Source organism: Rattus norvegicus, chromosome 1, assembly GCF_021556685.1.
Source record: "Rattus norvegicus strain SHRSP/BbbUtx chromosome 1, alternate assembly SHRSP_T2T, whole genome shotgun sequence".
Taxonomy (NCBI): Eukaryota; Metazoa; Chordata; class Mammalia; order Rodentia; family Muridae; genus Rattus; species Rattus norvegicus.
The window spans coordinates 166842848-166859422 of record NC_141534.1 but is presented as its reverse complement, the minus strand read 5'-3'; the positions used below and the strand labels follow the sequence as shown (position 1 = coordinate 166859422).

The window sequence follows — 16575 nt, the reverse complement described above, 5'->3', positions numbered from 1 at the left end:
TCACTCAATGGTCAAAGATAGTATTGAACAGCTGTAGTGGAGCAGACTCAACCATTCATGAATAAGTACAAGTGAGTGCTATAAAGCATTATATATATAGTATATATTATATAATATATATATTATATCATATAAAGCATGCCTTAAAAGTCAGTGTAAAGCTGGGCAGTGTGGCGCATGTCATCAGACCCAGCACTCAAGAGGCAGAGGCAGGCAGATCTCTGCGAATTTGAAGCCAGCCTGGTCTACACAGTGAGTTCCAGGATAGCCAGATATATATAGGAGACTCTGTCTCAAAACAAAACAAACAAAAAGTTAGTGTAAAAACTAAAACTGCATGAAGGAAACAGTAAAAAGTCTTGATCTTGGGATTGGCAGAGGTTTTCTAGAGAGGTCAACAATGATGTTTCAGACTTTCTAATAGAAGAAAAGTTACCAACATGTAGTAACAAACTCAGGTGTATGGATAAAATCATCAGAGGATGCAGTTGAGAAAATACCTCCAAAGATTGTCTGTAGGCAAGCCCATGGGGGTTTTCTTAACTAGTGATCGATGGGGAAGGGTTCAGCCTGGGCTGTGGTCCTGGGCTCTGTAAGGAATCAGGCTGAGCAAGCCATGATGGACAAGCCAGTCAGCAGCGTCCGTCCATGGCTTCTGCACCAGCTCCTGCCTCCAGGTTCCTGGCCTGCTTGAGTTCCTGCTCTCACGACTTTTCATGACGAGCTGTTAACTGTGAGTGAAGTGAACCGTTTCCCCTCCACAAGCTGCTTTTCCACATGCTGCTTCATCACATCAATAGTAACCCTAAGACAACCAATATATTGATTTTTGTCAAGATGTAAAAACAAATAAAACAAAACCCACAAACTTTGCTCTTTAAATCTGTCATTAAAGACATAAAAAGGTAAAGCAAAGATTTGGAGAAAATATTCTCAAAATGTGTATCTGACAATGAACTTGTATCCAGAATATATAAAAAAATGTACTTGCTAATAAGGTAATAAATAAATAAAATTATAAAAGAGCAAAAGGTTTGAACAGACATTTCACAGACAAACATAGCCTATTAAGGACATAAAGGCAGTGTAATTAGCCATCAGAGAAATGCTAATTAAATCCACAGAGACAACACCTTACATCCTCTCCCATGGCTGGAAAGACAACAGCTTCCAGATGTTAGAAAGAGTATGAACATAGAATTCTAATCTCTCAGAGCCCTGCCTCCAAATACCATTAACATGCAAATATGAGGGTTACATTTTGAACACATAGACTTTTGATGAACATATTTAAGCAATAACACAGAAACGTATATGCAGATACATGTATGTATGTATTTTATTCTGACAGTCCTCATCTCCAAAGAATATAAGCAGCTCTTACTAGAAGGGCAGATATGTGAGTAGCCATGCCAGGAAGGGACGTGCAAGTAACGGGCTTAGGAAAGCTGCTCTGCAGGCCCGGCTCTCAGTCTTAATGCAGTGCCAACCCACAGGATGGCAAAAATAGAGTACTGAGTGGTGGAGAATCTGGGAGCCAGTGTCGTCGTCCTGCTGGGAGGGGCTGCAGGTGGGAGTATAGTCTGTAAAATGAACTGAGAAGCTGGCAGCATGCCCACACCGTGTGACTCACAGGTTCTTCGAGACTATTCTGTGGTATGCATATCCCTAGGTAAATAGTCAAGAATACCAGCTTATCTTTAAATAGCCACAGACTAGAACGTCTCCAGGTATCCATGGATAGTCGATGTTCAGATTGTTTTCAGATCAAGCCATAGAATACAAAGGGCAGAAGAGAGGGTGCACACGGGTAGGTCTGGTGACCTGGAACGGTGAGTGAAGGATGGCAGTCCAACCCAGAGTGCTCCACACTGGTAAAAGTCAAAGCTAGGCTGCATACAGTGCACATGCCTACACTCTAGCATCTGAGAGTTCAAGGCCAGCTCAGGCTCTAAAGAGAGACGCCCCCTGAGCCCCAAGAAGATACAGTGATTTTGTTATTTTCAAGTGTTAGAAACCAAGACTGTGGTTACTTTTGAGTAAGAAATTGGTCCAGGGCACAGAGGTTGGCATTCTCATAGCCCACTTCTTAAGTACAACTGGTTTACTAGAGTGCTTCCTTGAACTCACGGAACCTCTTGTGCTCACCTCCTAACACCAGATTTACAGCCACACATACAAATGAAGATCTGAGCAGGTTAAGTCCTGTGGGGACAGCCTGTAGCTTTGCTCTCCAGACATACCCTGCCCTGGTCTGCATGTGCTACCCAAGGCCCTTAGATCCTCTCCTGCAGCCTCCAGTGTGAGCGACTCGTGGGCAGGTGCAGAGATGTAATGGGCACAGAGGCCGAGTTCCTTAGCTCCATGCCCAGCACACAGTTAGCACGTGTAATTACTTTGATGCTAAAGCCCGATCTCTTTTACACGTTTCCTCTGTATCCTGTGAAAAATAAGATGCCCATCTGTGTGTAGTCCATGGTCAATCTAAACAAGAGCCTCAGATGGACTGTGAACACTGACTTCAGCTTTGTTTCCTGTCTGTGGATCTGCTCTTCTTCCTGTACGGTCTCGTTTGAATTGGGCGGAGCTGGGAGTCCATTTCACTACATTGTAAGTGGTATTTTCTGCTGATAGATAACGACTTGAAGTAAGTTCAGTGTCTTAGAGACTAGTTCAGGCTTACAGGAGTCAGACCTATAGAAATTGGAAGAGTAAAACTGGGCTTCATTGTTTTGTTTTTGTTGCTATGGGTTACTACTACTACTACTACTACTACTACTACTATTACTACTACTACTATTACTACTACTACTATTATTATTATTATTATTTTATTTTATTTAAACCTAGAGACAACAGCCTGCCAAAAGTATGATTTTTAACTTGTGCTGGCACAAGGCTGTAATGCCAGCACTTGGGAAGCCAAGGGAGGAGCACCCTGAGCTCAAGGCTAGCCTGTGCTACGTAGTGAGACCTTTGTTATAACCAGAGGTTAGTGAGATGAGTCAGTTTGTTAAGGCACCTGCTGCCAAGCCTGACCATCTGAGAACCACCCCTGACACCCATACAGGAGAAGGAAAGAACAAACTCCTGCAAGTTGTCCTCAAGCGCACATGCACCATGGCTTGCTGACTTGCACCCAATCATCTGCAAATGTACACACAAATAAATTCACTAACTAACTAATTAAAAACAGACACCTTCCCCTGAAATATTCTTGCTTCTATAATGTTATTTCTTTTAAAACTTAAGTCTTTGTGAATTTTACATCATGTACTCCAATCCCACTCATCTCCCCATCCCTCCATACCTGCCCTCTGCCCTTGCAACCTCCCAACAAAAGAAAACAAAAACAACAACAACAACAACCCTCACTGTGGAAGCTGCAGCTTACCATAGTGTGTCACGTTGTACACCTTTTTGCCCAGACAACTTTACTTGCCAGTGTTCATTGCAATGAGTCATTAGTATGATTCAAGGACTCTGGCTTCTGTTCCACTGTCAAGACTAGATACCTCACCCGGCCTCCTCTCAAATGTCCCAATGTTGGTCTGTGTGGTGGAGATCCTGTAGCTTTTGTTCTGCAGGACTGGCCCCGTCACACACCCTAGCAGCTCAGAGATGTGGTGAGCCGGCTCAGAGCCCTAGATCTAGGCCTGGGGGGTAGCTGAGTTGGTCAGCTTGTCAGCTCTCCTTTGTCCGAGCCTCCAGGGCCAGCTCTCCTGTGTGCCACAGAGGTGGGGTCAGCTCAGCTCACCCCTTGGACATCAACATGGCCTAAGGCAGCAGCTTCCACATGGCCTTTGGTGGCAACATGGGCCACAGACATTGACAGACCACTGCTGAAGCAGAGCCTCCGACAAGACCCTCAGCAACAGCACAGGCTAATGTCAGGCTGTTCCTCAATGCTGTGGCATCTCCAGTTTCACCATTCTTCATAGTACACAAGTCACTCCATCTCCCCATCACATACTTGTTCATCATAGTGGCAGCCACCCGCCTTGGCTGTCTTCTGTCTGCTCCGGGCATAGGACTCTTAGCTTTCTCTTTTTACAAGAAATGAAAACTAAAAATAGCTTATCAGTATGGGCGGTGTATACTATCTCATTTAAATTTATTAAAATTTTGAGCAGTAAAAAAATGAAATGAAACTAGGAAGAACTGCTTGATACTGTAAGAGCATAGCAGGATCCTCTGTCAACAGTTTGGAATGCTTATAATCGTGATTTCTCCAGAGTAGGATACAGAGGCCCCTATTGTGAGCTACATAAGTAATTAATCACTTGACTATAATCATCCAGGTTTTTACTAAAAGTCCTCTGCTAGTTGTGTAATGAAACCCCTCCTTTCCGAAGTGAGATGCTTATTTCTATGCCTCAGATTTCTTTGTTGGCCACAGGATTTGAACATGAAGTGCAGGGTGCAGGATGCTGGGCTGGGAGAAGTCAGTGTGATTGCTAATAGACCGGGCCGGCCCTCACAGGCTTTGTGGCTGCTTCTGCTCCTGGCCCAATACAATATATGTAATTTCAGTGGTAAGAATTTTTAGGTTTAAATTTTATTTTTTTCCTATGTGAATAAATCTAGCTATATACCTAGATTTTATGGTTTTGTGTTGCTTAAGAATACAGAGCAATTCTATCCTGTTCTGTGAAGTAAATGTTTGCCTAGAACAGTGGTTCTCAACCTGTGGATCCCTACATATTTTGGGGGTTGAATGACTTTCACAGGGTCACACATCAGATATCCTGCATATCAGATAATTTACAATTCATAACAGCAACAAAATTACAGTTATAAAGTAGCATTGGAATAACTTTATGGTTGGGGGTCACCACAATATGAGGAACTGTATTAAAGAGTCACGCAACATTGAGAAAGTTGAGAGCCACTGAGCTGGGGCAGATTTACTTATCCATCAGGGCGGCTGTGTCTAGTCGGAGAGTCACCCTGGAGACTGCCACTTGATCTGGCTTATAGAGTAAAGATATGTTTAAGTCTAAAGTTTCCTAAAACTCCGCACTCTCTGTGTGGTTTATATTTTTCAGCTGAGAGGAGAGAAGTTACAAGAAGAAAAAACTTGTGAAGATCAGGTGCACAAGATACTGCAGGAGGATTCCGAAGTGGGGAAGAGGAAAGCTGATGAACAGAAAAAGAGAGAGGAGCCAGCGGTGCTGAAAACCGGTCTGGAGCAGGTCAGTGGGTCACATCTGGGCGGGCGTCTGCTTCAGAGAGCCCTGCGCGGCCGGCCACGGAGACGTGTAAGAACAGTGGGATGCTGTGCTGTGTGTGATGGAATTTGTATGTGTGCTGGGTTTTGATGTTAAAGTGTATACTACACCTTAACATCCTCTATTGGATTTTTTAAAAAGCGTGTATTTTACTTTATCCAGTCCCTTAAGCAGAGCCATGCTGGGGTATAAGTATGTCCCCCATAGTAGATGAACAGTCTAAACTTAGCTAATTAGGCGTATGATCGGCCACATCATGCTTGAACATTATTCATCACTTACATTTTATTATGTCTTCGAATGTGTGTGAGCACGTGTATACGCTGACACACATGTGGCAGTCAAAAGCCAAACTATGAGAGTTGACTTGTCTTTCCCTCTGTGGGTCCTGGGGACTGAACTCAGATGGTCAGGTACCTTCACTCACAGACTCATCTCTCTGGACCAAGAAAAGACTTTTTAAAAATGTAACTATATCCAAATGGAAAATAACAGTTTAATACTAATCAAAATTTGGACATCTAATGCTTGCTATATATATTTTGAGTTGTGTATTTTAAGCATTTTTATGTAGCTTTGTTAATATTTCAAATTATTTTTTCAATGGGTTAAAATGAATGAAACCTTAACATTTATGAAGCTAGGCAGCATAAGAGAGCAGGAGGAGGGGCTGGAGACACGGCTGCTTTGCAGAAGACCTGGATTGACTCCCAGTACCACAAGGGGGCTTTACAGCCTCCAGTTCCAGGGGATCTGATGCCCTTTTGTGACCTCCATGGGGACTAGGCACACATGTGGTGAACATGCAGGCCAAATATTCATACAATAAAAATAAATAACACATATATGTTTACAACATATAAATATATTTTTATGTTCTAAACATATACATATATATTTATAGATAGATAGATAGATAGATAGATAGATAGATAGATAGATAGAAGAAAGGTTAAAAAAAAGAAAAACAAAAACCAAACCAAACCAAAAATCTCTGCAGAACCATCATTGCGGCTAACTACAGCAGGCCAGGATTCTCCCTGTCCATCCTTTTGACTTAGTTTATATAAAAGACATGCTTCCTATGCTGCAAAACCAGAAAAGTTTAAAGCTGTCTCGGGTCAGTGTATTTGTTGACTGCCATATGCAAGTGACGTATGAGTCTGGTTATAGTATTAGTCATCATTATCAAAAGTAGCCATTTGGAAACAGCATGGTGGCACACATCTGTAATATCAGCACTTAGGAGGCTGAGCTAACCTAGACTCTGTAGTGAGTTCTAGGCCTGCTTGGGCTGTGTATATAGTGAGTCTCTTCCTCCAAAAAATAAAAATAGGCTGGAGAGATGGCTCAGCTAAAAGCACTGACTGCTCTTCCAGAGGTCCTGAGTTCAATTCCCAGCAACCACAAAGTCACTCACAACCATCTGTAATGAGATCCAATGCCCTCTTCTGGTGTGTCCCAAGACAGCTACAGTGTACTCGTATACATAAAATAAATAAATAAATCTTATAAAAATAAAACAAAGGCACTTCAATTTTATAAATTTTCAGTCCTATAAAAGATCCCATTTAACAAGCACAAAATGCTGTGTGCTCTCCGTGCTATGCACCCCGGAACCTTTAAAGGCAAAAAACTGCTCCTAGGAGGGATACACATTAGCTTAGGCGGCAACAGCACATAGGATGGTTGGACTGCAGCCCCAGCTCTGGGCTGTATGGTCTTTGAGAGAGCTTTGCCTCTCCCCAGCTGTAATGTGCTCAGGCAAACTGTCTAGACGCCTCCAGGGGTTGATTGTGGGAGAAGCCATTCCCTCCAGGGACTGTATTAGAAATTACTGCTTCCATGCCAAGGCCGGCAGTCATTGTGATTGTTTTGTCTGGCACTGCTAACTTTGAAATAGAAAGCAGTTACATCAGTGCAGTTTACCTGCTGAGGGAGTCAGAATGTGCAGATTCTCAGACTCGCTTTCTGGCAGGAGCCAAGCTCACAGCATTGTCAATGCAGAGCATAGTGAGTCAAATCTAACCTGTCTGGGTTTTTGTGACCCTGCCCTTTTCTACCCTCCCTATTTCCTTTTACGGTTTTGAGGACTTTTAAATGACTGATAATTTTTAGACAGGCTAGGTATGGTGGCATACACCTTTAATGCCAGCACTAAGGAGGCAGAGGCAGGTGGATCTCTGTGAGTTGGAGGACCGCCTGGTCTACAGAATGGGTTCCTGGACAGCCAGGGCTACACAGAGAAATCCTGCCTTAAAAAGAAACAAAAAATAGTTTTTAGACTGATAAAGACTTGTGTTCTCAACTAGAAGAGATTGAAGTCAGAAGACTGCAACTTCACAGTCTCATTGGACCTCAGAGTGAATTCAAGGCTAGTTTGGGCAATACAGTGGGACTCAAGAAAAGAAAAGGTCAGGAGAGTGGAGGAGAGGAGCCATTGACCAGTGTGTGCAAAGACCCAGTACTAGGGAAAAGCAAGTGTTCAGTCTTGAGCAAATGATTTCATTATATTAAAATTGGGGCCTGAAATGGTCTCAGTGGACAGAAAGCCATTGCATTAAGGTTGTGTCATGAGACTGTCATTACACTTTCCTGCCACCAAACCTCAGCGGCTCTCCACTTCCTTGAGAACTTGATGAGAACTCTTCCCCGAGGACCCAGGTCCTTCCTTGCACATGATTCTAGCTAGTCTTTCTGTCCTCAAGGATGCTCCATAGCTCTTGGGCAGAAGCATCTGCTGCCAACATAGGCCCTCTGCTTTTTTACAACAGACATTTTTCAGCAGCTTGCTGGTGGGAAGCTTGCTGTCTGTCTGTCTGTCTATCTGCCTCCGTGTCAGTTTAAAAGCTGTCACCTTCAGACTATCAGAGACTCCTCACTTCTCCCATTCTCCTCTCCTGGGTCCCCCTCAATAGTCTGTGACTTTTATGGAACTTTTATGTCTGACCCAATTATAAACCTCATAATCTCTGCTTGCCCATCACAAGTTTTTGATGCATGCTCATGAAATTATTAAACTCAGAAAGAATTCTAGAAAGAGAGATTATGGTATGTTATTTTTTATAATAGAAATAAAATGGTCATAATGTTTAATTTGTTGTTTTATTATGGTACCATTACACCAAAAATGATGTGAATTGTTGGAAAACAGAATTGTATAGCCAACAGTTATATTAAGGATTGTAAATCGGAGGTGAATATTTGATTATCCTGTGACCTAGAAATAACCACTACAGACATTTTGGCGATTATCCTGATCAGATCTATTTTTTAAGTGCAGTGTACACAAACACACACACACACACACACACACACACACACACACACACACGAGAGAGAGAGAGAGAGAGAGAGAGAGAGAGAGAGAGAGAGAGAGAGATACGGAGAGACAGAGAGACAGAGACAGAAACAGACAGACAGACTGACTCATTACACACTTGTGCTACATGTCCCTTTCATCCAGAGTGTTGCCTTGCATACATAATGCTTTATAATGCTTCCATTTTTACTTAATTATAAATTGTCTTTACTTGTAAATAAAAAGTTTGTATCTTTTTTTATTTCTTCCCAGTGCAATTTCTTTGACTGTTTTAATTTCCTGTAGATACCCTATTGTCTTAAATGCCACTGTTATAAATACTCCAAGTAGAAGACCAGGTGAAAGGCAGTGTGCTTTGAGGATGTTTTAGCGTTGATCGCCCAGTTTTCCTTGAGAAGATGTGGTATAGGAGCTCCTTCCTGTGTTGTAGGAATGCCCTGCCCTCCAGCAGCCTAGCCCTGGTAGGGCTGGTGTTTTTGTCAAGTGCCACTGTAAGCATTTCATTTACCCATGCTCTGTACCACTCTAGGGACACATAGTACCTTTATTTATATCCAAGGTGAAAGGTGAGAGGTCAAATGTCTCACCTAAAGTTCCTAGGTGTTAGGCATGGAAGCCTGGAGAAGAGGGTAGATACTTGGAACAGTGCAGCTTAGTTTCCATCAGGTCAGAGGAATTTGGTGCATAGTATAAGCTTTTCCTTAATACCGTCTGTTAGCTTATTCAGGGCTTTGTCAGCGTGCGGGATCTGTGCAGTAGCACAGTCTGCACAGAGAAGTGCAGTCACACCAGTGACACTGATAGACGTGCAGTCTGAATTGTCTCTTATTTACTTGCTACCAAACTAGTTATGAAAAGAGACCAAAATGCATACTGATTGCCATTATTTACCTTGTGTTGAGTCTGCTGTCTCCCAAAGTTGGAAGAAAATACCATATGCAGTTTGATAATGGGTTAATTCGATTTTGGATATTTTCATGTAAAGACACATTTACAATTAGTATTTTTAGAAAAAAAATTGGAACCAAACTGGAAGCTCAATGGACAGTTCTGTCTCCCTTGTCTCCTTGCCAGTGTCCTGCACGTCTCTCGGATTCAGAGAATGAAGAACCTTCTCGGGGCCAGATGATGCAGACCCATCGCTCAGCCTTTGTTTCCAAGAACAGCTCTTATTCCTTAGCTTTCCTGGCAGGGTAAGACTGATGGCTCAGTCTGAGCTCTTTCATTTGTGGTGATGAAGGATTTTTGGATGATGTAGAAGGGGTGAAAAGAGGTGGGAAGTGAATTTTCAAATGTGGAATACTGAGAAGGGGCTCACCTGAGTGTGGGGGAAGTGTGTGTGTGTACATGTGTGTCTGCGAGTCTGTGTGTCTGTGTGTCTGTCTGTGTGTCTGTGTGTGTACCATCCACTTTGTTCTTTGAGACAGGGCCCCTGATTGGCCTGAAGTATGTCAGGTGAGCCTGAGACCCACGCGTTTCCACCTTCCTAGCCTTGCAAGTGGCTTCTGAGGTCAAACTCACTCTTTTCAGCCCTTTTCCTGAATTTTTACAGGGAAGTCCAGTTGCCCATTTCTGGCATCTGGGTAGGGTTTTGCTAAGCTGCACAGTGTGGCCCTTTCTCCTACAGGGAAAGATGAAGCCTCTTCAGTTGGACAGTATACGTAGCTTTTCCTCTGGAGTTTGAACTCTTTGGGGATGGGGGTGGGGCTGGGTTTCTTTTCCTTGCCTATGATCTAACATAGTTCTCAGGAAGTTTTTAAACCTGATCAAGGAATTTCTGGATCCTTCAGACTTTGCAGGTCCTGGAGAGGAAAAGAGAGTGTGGTTGGATGGTTGCTTGACTCTGGAGGAATAAGGGAGGGAGGGAAGGTGAGGAAAGGGGAAGGAAAGGAAGAGGGAGGGGAGAGAGGGGAAGGGAATGGAGGGAAGGGAGCGGGGTAGCGGAGGGGAGGAAGAATCATTGGTTTATTCAGCAGACACTGTGGACGTGGCTCCTCCAGGCTGTGCTCCATTTCTAATAGGGATGTAGAGCCCAGTCTTGACCTCATGTTGTCTTGTTTGACTTATCCTTCCTGCCAGTGCTCATTCCCTTGTTCTCGCCCACACTGTGGAGCAGCCGTCTCTCTCGCTGCCTCTAGACACATATGGACTCTGGAGATGTCACCGGTCTCTGTGTGTAGCCACGGCAGACCACCAAGTCTAACAGCTTTGTCAGGGGGTCTGCGCTGGAAGGTCCCTGATGTAACACCTGTTCTGGGAACCTTGTATGTGTTCTTCCGGAACAGTTTGGTGTCCTTCGTTGAAGATTTCTAAGTGTAAAAGTCACCAGATCTCTAGTCTTCTCTGGAGTAACTTCTCTAGAACCCTTCCCTGGATGTTTCCTCTGGTAGAATTTGTCCTAGACCAATGTTTCTCAACTTGTGAGTTGTGATCCCTTTGGGGTTTCACAGGGGTCACATATCAGATATCCTGCATGTCAGATATTTATATTACAACTCCTAACCATAGCAAAATTACAGTTATGACGTAGTAATGAAATAATTTTATGGTTGGGGATCACCACAACATTCGGAACTGTGTCAAAGGGTCCACAGCATTAGGAAGGATGAGAACCACTATGCTAGACAGTTAGCTTGGTCAATAGAATTAGGACCTGGTTCTGGGTAAGCCTGTGATGAAGATAGACTCTGTGTGTGAGCCGGAAGTCAGATGTCCTTCAAGTCAGATGCTCTACAAATTCAGAATAATTGTCACTTCCTGATTTCATATGTGGATTGTGTATACCCGATTGTAGTTATATCTTAATGGTTATAAAGCGGAAGAAAACAAAATAATTTTTTCAAATAAAGCCAGAAATCACAATAAGTATATACTAAAATTAATGCTTATGACATCTGTGATTAATATTACTATGTGAATAACTTAGAAAAGTAAATTAATATTCCTGTACCAAAGAAACATTGCTCCAGTTGGGGTTTATGATTAGGGGGTGAGTTCCTTATGACTGATTCCAGCTCTGCCTTTGTACTGGTAAAATTCATTCTTCTGAAAGAGGGAGGGCCTGCAGCTTAATATGCCATTACACAAAAGCCTTAAAAATTATTCTGTCTTGAACAGAATTGCACAAGCACAGAGGAGTGTGCTTGTAGAACATCTCCGCCATATCTTCTTTTCTGTCTCCTAGCCTATCCTTGCCATGGTGGACCAATTAATATGCAAACACTGGCTTTAGACTTTGTCTGTTAGCTCGCACTAAGGTTAACATAATACGACTTGGTTCTCAGGGCTCATGTTAACAAATATTCGAGTCAGGTGAAGTTCAATTGTTAGGTTAGTTATTGAGACAGTTAATTGGATTATATATGCTCATGACCACCCCACAAAGAAGCATCATTGGACTCTGTCTCCCATAGCTGTCATGTCTAAATCAGAGTCTCCAGTAAAGCCCAAGTAGCTACATGAAGGTCTGGGGAGCCACTGTGGGCAACAGGGACATCCATGGACATGGAGTAATGAGATAGCCAAATGCTAAATTCTTCAAGTGCTGTGGGGTGGTCACTTATCCCATTGTTAGAGAGGTGTATGCAGACACACCTGTGAGACCTACAAGGTAGATGAAAGAGTGGCTGTACAGAGGGTGACCTCAAGAGACTCTCCAAAATGAAGCACCTACTTCAGTGTGGGAGATTTTTATCAGGAGCGTTAAAGAACATACTTGAGAAACATTATCTTAATGTTCTGTTGTTGTGAAGAGACACCGTGACCAAGGCAATTCTTATAAAATGAAGCATTTAATTGGGGCCTTGTTTACAGCTTCAGAGGCTTAGTCCATTGTCTTCATGGTGAGGAGCATGATGGCATGTAAGCAGACATAGTGCTGGAGCAGAGCTACATCTGATTCATAGGCAGAGAGAGAGAGAGAGAGAGAGAGAGAGAGAGAGAGAGAGAGAGAGAGAGAGAGAGAGAGAGAGACAGAGACAGAGACAGAGACAGAGACACAGACAGACAGAGAGACAGACAGAGAGAGAGAGAGAGAGACAGAGAGACAGAAACTGGGCCTAGTGGTGGTTTTTGAAACCTCAAAGCTCACCCCCACTTCTCCCAACAAGGTCATACCTCCTAATCCTTTAAAAATAATGCCACTTCCTGATGACTAAGCCCCACCATAAATGTGATTTAAGAGATTGTTTGGAAAGCACGGGAAACTTGAAGTGATTGAAATGACAACTTACTGTGGAGGACCCAGAAGAGGAGCTTTCCTTATGTAACCTTGATGGCCAGGACAATGTACACATGACTGTCCTATTAATGGTCACAGCTGTAAAGTGTCAGGGATGGCTTCAGTGGATTTGGTAATGGTAGAGACAGTCTTAGAGGTAATGGATTTGCCATTTTCGGTGACCAGCCTTCAGCTTTTGGAGCCATGGAGGGATACACCCTACCTCCTGTCTGTGGTGGGAGAGGCTGGTTCTTTGCCAAACCTGAGACCAAGGTGGATATGGCACTTCAGCAGTAGCAGCAGCTGTGGCACTAGTAGGACATTTTCCTTTTGTTTTGGGTTTTGTTTCTTGGCTCTGTCCCCCAGGCTATCCTCACTCTCTCAATCCTCCCTTCCCAACCTCCCCCAGTTCTAGGATCGCAGGCTAGGTAAGAAGGTGTTGGTTACTAGCCAAAAGGGGAGTTGGAGAAGTGCTGGGGAAGGCACAGGTTACAAGAGTTTGTGCTCAGCCCAGCACAGTGGTGGCAAGGCCTAGCTGCTCTGGAAAGGGCTGGCTTTCGAAGTGTTCGTGTATGGACAGGAAGCTCAAGGACTGCCATGACTGTAGAGCTTTAAAGTCATTGACTGTTTCCCCTCCATGCTGTTGACTGTTAATGTGAGTGATAGCAACACTGAATAAATATGTCCTTAAACATAATTTTTATTTAAATGATGCCTTAATTAGGGGTGTGGCTTAGTGGAAGAGTACTCCCCTAGCAAGAGGTGGTAGGATTGCTCTCCAGCACTGCCAAACAAATCCAAACCAAAATAAATGGCCAAAACCAAAACCAGTGTAATTAATGGGGTTATCTTTTCAGGAATGATCTTCAACACAGTGGGAACCTTCAGTGGAAAATTTGGTTACAGGAATGCTGAGCGAGTCTCCTTTAGAGCGTGCCTTCTTTGTAGCTCAGAAACTGTAACGTTCACTTCAAACAATTTACAGATTATAATGCTGCTCTATAGTTGTGGACAAAGGAAAAATTAACTTGATGATAGTTGTACAACCATCGAACTACATTTAAAAATGGTTGAAATGATAACATTTGTGTTATTTATATTTTACTACACAAAGATACTAGCATTGTTTATACTTTGGGGGAGATTTCAAATATAGTTTTTCTACTAAGTAACAAAAAATGAACAGGCTTTCTCTGAAAATTTGTTTCCTAAAGAGACTTGCCAGGTAGCAATCTTAGACTTTTTTATAATTATATTTTCATCTAACGATGCTGCCCTTTGTCCTTCTTACCTGCTTTGTAAGCTTGTGTTTCTTACACACAAACACTGTGCTTCTGCAATAGGCGAGTGGTGCCTGCTGAGGGGCGGCCATTGAGGAAGCACATGGATAGATTCTGCCTGTGGATATTGTAAACAGATCAACTAATTTTCATAAAAGAAACAAAGTAAGAGGGTTCTGTGGTCATCTGAAGAGATTGTGATTCTTCGAGATGACTAGAATAGTAAGTTAAAGATCATTTATAGATATATATTAATTAGAAAAATTAATTTAAACCTAAGTAGGCTAATTAACAAAATTAGAATAAAAATTAAATACATGAAAAGTTTAATTAACTCATTCATTCATTCTAAAACCATATTTTACTTTACTCCTCATCCCCGTTTCTTCACTGAATTTAAACTGAAACTGATTCTAGAGGTTCATGTGGGGAAACTGATGGTTGATGCGTTTTTCCTCTTGGTAAGAGCTCAACCTTGAGCTGCATTTTCCTTGCTATCTGGGCTGTGAGGAGGTTGGGCTTTGAACAGAGTTCAGATTGGGTACCTTGGCTTACCAACATGACGTAATTTAAAAAATAATTGTTGCTATATGCTCTTATACTTAATTAATGTCATCTCTAGTTTTCATTAAGAGTTTTATTTATCTTTTACATCTATTATGTATGTGCATTTGTGTGTGTGTGTGTGTGTGTGTGTGTGTGCGTGTGCGTGTGCGCACGCGCACGAGCTTCGGTGGAGGTTAGAGGGCAACTTGAAGGAGTCGGTTTTCTCTTCAATTATTTTCTATACCAAAATCCGTTGCATTTCTACATATTAGCAGTGAACAATTTAAAAGTGCAGTGAAAAAACCAATCCCATTTTGATCTATTACTAGGATCAAAAAAAATAGAATAATTAGAAATAAAGTTGACCACAGGAGCATAAAAATTTACAGAAAATTTAGTATTAAATGTTTGATGTTAGAAGAATCTAAATAAATGGAATGACACCTTGTTCATGAATTAGCAGACTTAATGTTGTTACAATGGCAGTTGAAATGTCTTTGTCAGTTAGTTTCCATTAGTTTTTAAAAGTTCAGTATAACACATGCTGAAGTTGTAGTGGAGTCCCTTGCAGAAATAGAGACAGATGTTAAAGTTCTCTGGTGGGATTTCAGGAGAGCCCACATATCCAAAGCTGCCCTGAGAAAGGACAGAGGTTGGTGTAGTGATCAGAATAGTGTGATACCTGAGTAGGAGACGGCTAGAGAGCAGATCCAGAGTGAGAGTCCAGAAGTACCTGTACATTTGTGGGCAGTTGATTCTCAACAAGGGTGGCAAGATCATTCACTGGGAAGAAAACCTGCCTCTCTACATGGTGCTGGCCCAGCTGGGAATCAGTGTGCAAGAGTGTGACAGACAGCTCTCAGGACAGACTGAGGCTAACTGTGCCGTAACTACGTCCTCGACAGTCTCTAATGCGGTGACCTTCAGGAACTAGATGTGTCTTTGAATTATCAACTGGCGTCAAGTGCTTTGTGTAGAGTTGCTACTTGAAGTATGCTTTCCTCACTAACTGACAAAGACATTTCAATGGCGCTGCAGTTTATCGACAACATTTTCCCTGTTGGGAACTTCTGTGGGTGTCTTCACTGTATGCTCCATCACAAATGTGAGTTCGCCCCTAGGGTTTTTCTATCACCAATTTGGAGTTGAAGGGACAGAAGTGAAGTCGTTTTCCCAGCTGTCCACAATTGTCATTTGTGTGTCTGTAATTTGGACCTGAAAGTAGACTAGTAAGCTGTCAGCTTGGCGATTTCCCCTGACAAAGCGGGTTCATAGCCTGGTATCAAGGCTGTATTGTTAACTCCTCTGGAGCTCAGGGCTTAGGTGTGGCTTCATCTCACCACTTCCAGTGGCGTCAAACTCAGTGTTCCAGAGAGCTGCTCTACTGAACGTTGCAAAGCTCTTTCTTGCACTGGTCAAACAATCTTTTCCTCCCAGTGTCTGTTTGCCTCACCCAAAGTCGTTTATTTGCAATAATAATGCCACCTTTCAGCTCTAAATCCCTGGTCAAAGTGATCATTATTTACAAAGCATTTTGGGATGGCTTATGTGACTGGTAATATGTGTGACTTCTAGCAATGTAAATGAACTTTAATATTTTTCTAAGTATCAATCCAGCTTGCTTCTAAGGATCTGTCTTCTTAGAGTGACAGTTTCTTGCTCCAAAATTGTGAGACTTTGATTAAGTGCTGAATTTTCTTGTTAAAGTGCAAATATGTGTTACACAGCCATCATTTTCTCCCGCTAACACCATGAGGCCATGAGACACAGGATGGGAGAAACCACGTAGGTGCTGGAGTAGGAGAATTCTGAGTGGTCGACAGCCTTTCTCTAGAGATGCAAGAGAATTCTGGGGGGTGATCCCCGCCTGCCCGCCTCCTCTGACATGAAAATCTTGTCTACAAAGGAGTTTATATGATGCTCTGTTAAAGAGCTAAGGGGTAGCAATTGAGGAAATACTTTCTATTGGAGTCATTT

General features: G+C 42.6%; 1 protein-coding gene across 3 annotated transcripts in view; it reads left to right on the top strand.

Annotated features, from left to right (window-relative positions):
• Rnf169 (ring finger protein 169) overlaps window positions 1-16575 on the top strand; it is a 61646-nt gene that overhangs the window by 36728 nt on the left and 8343 nt on the right. For 2 of the 3 annotated variants that reach the window (NM_001432557.1, XM_087590277.1), the window contains 2 exon segments: window positions 5049-5195; window positions 9628-9746. In NM_001432557.1, coding sequence (NP_001419486.1) covers window positions 5049-5195; window positions 9628-9746 — 266 coding nt within the window. 3 annotated transcript variants of the gene reach the window in all.